Source organism: Drosophila serrata, unplaced genomic scaffold (assembly GCF_035046125.1).
Source record: "Drosophila serrata isolate PLE 108 unplaced genomic scaffold, ASM3504612v1 contig_184, whole genome shotgun sequence".
NCBI lineage: Eukaryota > Metazoa > Arthropoda > Insecta > Diptera > Drosophilidae > Drosophila > Drosophila serrata.
The window spans coordinates 4,887,026-4,892,594 of record NW_028257082.1 but is presented as its reverse complement, the minus strand read 5'-3'; the positions used below and the strand labels follow the sequence as shown (position 1 = coordinate 4,892,594).

Here is a 5,569-nt window from a genome sequence, read left to right as displayed (position 1 = left end):
GTAAATGTCAAGACCACGCCCACAAAACAAGAAACCACCTAACACCGCCCAGCACCCACCACCACCCACTATCCATCCAGAGCCATTCATGTTGCAGCATATGGCGAAACTTAAATGCGCAAAAATCCATCTGAATCTGAATCTGATTTTGTATCTGTATCTGTTCGCTCTCTCTCTATCAATGACAAATCTCGTTAAAGTCGTTTTCTGTTTGTATCTTTTTGTTTTTGTTGATTTTTTTTATGTATCTTTAAGTGCGTTTATGGCATCCGACTCGACTCTCTCAAACTGTTTATTGTTGTAGTTCGGTTTTGGCTCATTAGGTTTGAAGAATTCGCAATGATTATTGTTGGTTTATTGGTCTTGTATTGAATTTCCTCTCATGTGGAAGCATAAGCAACAGATGTTTCCAGTGGCACAAGGCATAAAATGATTGAGATTGGCATTGAAAAAGGGTTTTATATTATTTGAAACTTAACATTAAGGCTTTGAATTTGAATTGTGAATGGTAATTGTTACCTTTTTTAGGCTTTGAGGTTTTGAGAACTTATATTGTCTAATAAGATATATTTAAAAATAACTTTCAAACACTCATTAAACTCTGCTAATTTAGATTTTGGTCTTCTTAGTTGTTAAACTATTGAGTTTTGGGTTCAGTTTCTTAAGAAGTTATTGCTGATAAGAATATATAGTTAATTCTCCAATTATAATCTAAATATTCATATGTTTTCTTAGAAGTAGTCTAGTTTTAATTACTTCTTAAAGATGTCCTCTTGACCTGAATATGTTTAATTGCTTTTTCCTATTTATTTTTTTTCAGAGACATGTGTTATTTATTTCTACATAATTACTCATTTTTGTAGTGCAGAATTTCGAGTGATCTGTCAAAGTATTTCATCATTTTTTTATTTTTTGCATATTCAAAATATTCATTCAGAAAACTCCTTGAACGCAATACTGCGTAGTTTTATTGGCATAGTATACAACTATAGTTTTTCGTACGACATTCAAATGAATGCAATGCATATCACCAATTGTGTGGCTGCCTTTGGCTTGGAATTTTAAAACGGAATCGGAATTCGAAATTGGTATTCAAATTCAGTTTCAAACACATAATATCGTCTGCAGTCTGTATATATCGATTGTATATATATATACACATATATATAAGTACCTAGGGCCTGGCACATATCCGGGTTCATCAGCTACGTCAGTTTCGGCTTGAGCCCAAGTATTTTCAGTGAAACCTCACGACTTGGGTCTTGGTCACTTTGTCGTATTTTTATTTTAGTTATTTGTGTGTGTTTTTTTTTGTCTTTTACTGGTCTGGGCCACCGTTTGTCTGGTCACGTGTAGCGTAGGCCAACAAACGCAAATTACATTTTGACGTTGTTGCATGCAACAAAGGGAGACACCGACTATAACATCGAACAACTGAAGCAACTGAAGCAACCCTCACTAATTACATTACATTATATATAACACTTGGCGCAATGTCTTTTCGGGCTCTACTTGTATCTATTTGTATTTCGTTCACGTTGTGTCACCTCAATTGGAATTTTAAATTTTTTAACGCATTTGATACTAGGCAGCGTCCCAATAAAAGAAATTATGTAAACAATAGTTTGGAAAATGGGTAGGGGGAGAAAGGTAAATAATAAATACAACAAGATAGATAGAGAGATATTAGTAAAGTCAATAGAAAAGTAGTTTCTTTCGTTTTGTTTGGCTCACAGAAGGAACATTCGGTTTGTGTTTTTGTTTAAACAGTTTGCAGTTTATTTATTTTAACGCCTGTCGTTGCTCCACGAGCACACTCAATGGGGGTCTATGGCAACATTGTTACTATTTAATCCGCTGCACTTGTTTCTCGAAAACAATCGTTATGTATCTGTATCTGTAGCTGCCACTGTGTCTGTATCTGTATCTGTATCTGTCACTGTCGCGCATTTGAATGTCTGGCACATATTTGCTTAGTTGACCACGCGAGCTTCATATTTTTCTTTACCATTTTTTCTCCGTTTTTGCTGTATTTTTTTTGTAAGCTGAGGTTAATAACCTGACTTTAAATTAGCCAAGCTAAGCTCAGCCGGCAGCTCTACCTGAGTTTGCTGATGTATCTTGTATCTTGAGCTTCAAGCCCAGCTCCACGTTCCCCGTTACGATGTTTGCTGGCTTCTGACCCCAATCCGAATCCGAATCCGAATCCGAGTCCAAGTCCGAATACGAATACATAATAATTCCAGCTTCAGGGCAAATCCGTAAAGTATCTCTCAGATATTAATTACGAGGGCCAGGCCCCAGAACGTGTCTTGGCCGAAAGAACGTAAGCTGATTATGCCTCGCTTGTCTATTTTACAATCTGAGATTCGGGAATCTCAACGCAAAGAAAAACTTAATTATGCAACAAGTATTCAAGAGCTACGGGGGCGTTTGATTTATTCCTCCAGAGTGAGGATCGGAGCAAAGATTGGAGATCTCAAGCGCTCTGTTTTGGCCAGTTTTCTCACCTGAGCAGCAGCAGAGGCAGCAGGTTGTTGCCACAACAGCCTAATTGCAGTTTGCGTGGCCCGACTTCGTGACTTGTAAATAACTTGAAATCATGGCGAAAACAACAAAAGCATTTTTTGGCTTAATGATGCAGATACAGAGTGGCAAAGAGCAATAAAACTGCGTGTTGAATAATTCTTTTGATTCGTCGTGGAGAAGAAGGGAACCGAATGCCTCAAGTTTGTATTATGCAATGCCACATCTCTTATCAAAGCCATTTGGATATTTACCCTTATCTGGGCTTTATAATTATATGTCTTACATATCTTACACTTGACTGTGAATAACCTTTTCTTATCTCTGTTGCTTTTATAACTTTGTAAATAATTTCAAACTGATTTTTAAAAAAAAGTTATGCGAGTTGGGAATTAAATACAAAAGGGTATTGTATAGGGTTCAAAATCTTAATACAAAGAGAATTTATAGATAAATATTATTATCATAATTCCTATAACATTAATATCTGTAAATACCAGAACTAAACTCATTTAAGCTCTACAAATAATAAATACCTTTTTGTTTTTATTGTTCTTTATCAATTGAACACAGCAGATGATGTTCTCATTATTTTTATTTAAGCTTTTTTTTACCTAGATCTTTTCTTTTAACTACAAATGATGATCTCCTTGCTCCACTTTTGTTTATTTTTCTTCTCCCCTCCCCTGGCTGAACATTTGTTAACCTATTTTCCCGTAAATAATCATTTGCATATCAACCCATTTGTTGAGAAAGGTGGTTTTCTCTATCGGGTTTCGTTTGCATTTGGCACACGACGACAACAAACGGGCTTTAACATATTTTCCATTATGCATGAGTGGCCTAATCAGAGTTGCATTGGGCAAAACAACACAATTTTCAGCTTCAAGATGGTAAAACAAAACCCTTCTTTTGTTGGTTTTTTGAAATGCAATCAACTTTGATAACTTTCGTTGTTGTTGTGCTCTATTTAGTAGCATTAGCAATAGGATTGTTGTTGGGTTTGCTACTGCTACTGCTGCAGTTGTTGTTGATGTTGTTGCAATTGTTGTTGTTGTTGATGTTGTTGTTGTTATTGTTGGTGTTATTGATTGTCAACCTTCAGCGAACAACGTTGTATGCCGCACACGGCGAAGGTCGGCCACTGCGTTCGTTGTCCGTCGCATTTGCTATTACACTTGAAAATAAAATAGAAAATTGTCTTGTTAAAATTATAAATTTTATTGAATTTAAAATTTTGGGGTTTTTTATAATTAAGAACATCTTTTTCTTGTATTAAATGTTTGGTATAGTTTTAAAACGATGTATTTGGAACTTTTTCTTACAACAACCCTTGATTTGAAGTAAAACTAACAAATATAAAGTTTTTAATATTTTTTTAGACGAAAATCGATTGTAAATCTATAAACCATCAAAGTATTTCCAGTTTTAGTTATAAAATAACAAAAGTCCATATAAACAATCAATAAAACAGGGGTTCCAAAGGGTATTGATCATGATAACATATAACAATAATGAAATAATAAACAAATGCTGCTAGTTTTGGAGATTCTTTAATTGCTTTGTAATAATTTTCTGAAAAGATCTTTATATCTTAATTAAGAGCAGAGAAATATATTTAAAAGTTAATTAAGTAAAGGTACAAATGGAGCATTTGATTTTGCATACATTATAACTTGAAAAAATATATTCTCAATAATGTACTAGCATTTTGGTAAGCTTATAGTTTAAGATCTTTTAAATGTTTTTAATAATACTAGGAATAAATTGTCTCTGTGCATATTATGGCTATTATTGTTGTTGTTTCTAATGCAGCAGCTACTGTTATTGCTGTTTTTGTTGTCGCCCGGCCTATCGGCATTTATTTCATGCACAAAAAATAAAAACAAAAAACAAAAAACAAAAAACTAAAACTGAACTGAACCGAACTGAACGAGCTTTGAGCTATATGCATTTACATACATTTGGATACCACAACACATACAGATAGACAGACAGCCTATATATCTTTGACTTTGATTATATATATATATATTTGTAGATATATATATGTGTAGATATATATAGTATATAGATATCTGGTCCGAGTGTGCATGCAATTGGCGTAGGCAAGCGACGCCGCGAATTTTGCACCGTTCTAATTAAAAATGGATACGTTCAAGTTAAGGACGGACTCGCGGCTAATTGAATTAAGGCGAGAGCTGCGTAGCACACAAAAGGTATCTACGAGTCGGGGTTACCTTTCTTTCTGACGTTTCCCTAAATTATTGTACTCAAACTATATATAATATATATATCGACACGTTGCCATAGTTTTCCCCCTCGGGTGCAAGTGCTTCGCTTCGCTTTGTTTGTGCCTTCAACAATGGCAAATAAACGAACAACTTTCAGCTGTTTAAATAGCACTCAAAAGCCTAAATAAAATATAAGAAAGAAGAAATGTAGAAATTTTGGGTATATATAATAGATATAGCCGGTCGTATGTAGAGCACAAATGCTGTCCTAGATTGGGCCAGGAATGTGACAATTTTTGAATACAAGAAGAGTACACCAAGTACAGTGAAAGGTCGTTGGGCATGTCTTAAGAGCTTTAAAGGTGGCCAAGGGTTTATCTTATTCGATGTTTACTATATTTTGTGAAAAAACCAAACAAACGAGCCAAATTAATTGAAGAGAAAATGTGCGCCTTGGCAGAATCACAATCTGATTTCTATGTCTTCCTCGAGATCGTTTCTATTTTCTTTTTTTTACCTTTTCTATTTTTCTATTTTCCTTTTTTTTCCGTTGCCAAGCGCCGCCAAGTTTCCTAGCCTTTTGTATATTTTTAAATACATTTTTCTATTTTCTGAATCTTTTTAGCAGCGACACACGTTTATCTGTCGTATGCATAATAAATTTCTTTTCGTTCTATTTTATTTATTTTTATTAACCTTTCCCCATGTCTCCTTTCTTTGCAGGTAAGCAACAAAACTATCGCGCCGGTAATCGGTTATCGTTTTCTTCGATATTGTGTAAGTATCGACTTTGTTTAATTCGTTAAAGT

General features: G+C 34.5%; 1 protein-coding gene across 3 annotated transcripts in view; it reads left to right on the top strand.

The window, feature by feature from the left end:
- The window catches only part of LOC110181946 (terminal nucleotidyltransferase 5C), a 54,493-nt gene that overhangs the window by 28,763 nt on the left and 20,161 nt on the right, over positions 1–5,569 (top strand). Inside the window, exon 3 of one of the 3 annotated variants that reach the window (XM_086828336.1) lies at positions 5,484–5,537. The exons of the other annotated variants lie outside the window; for them this stretch is intronic. Coding sequence (XP_086684462.1) covers positions 5,484–5,537 — 54 coding nt within the window. The remainder of the gene's footprint in view (positions 1–5,483; positions 5,538–5,569) is intronic. 3 annotated transcript variants of the gene reach the window in all.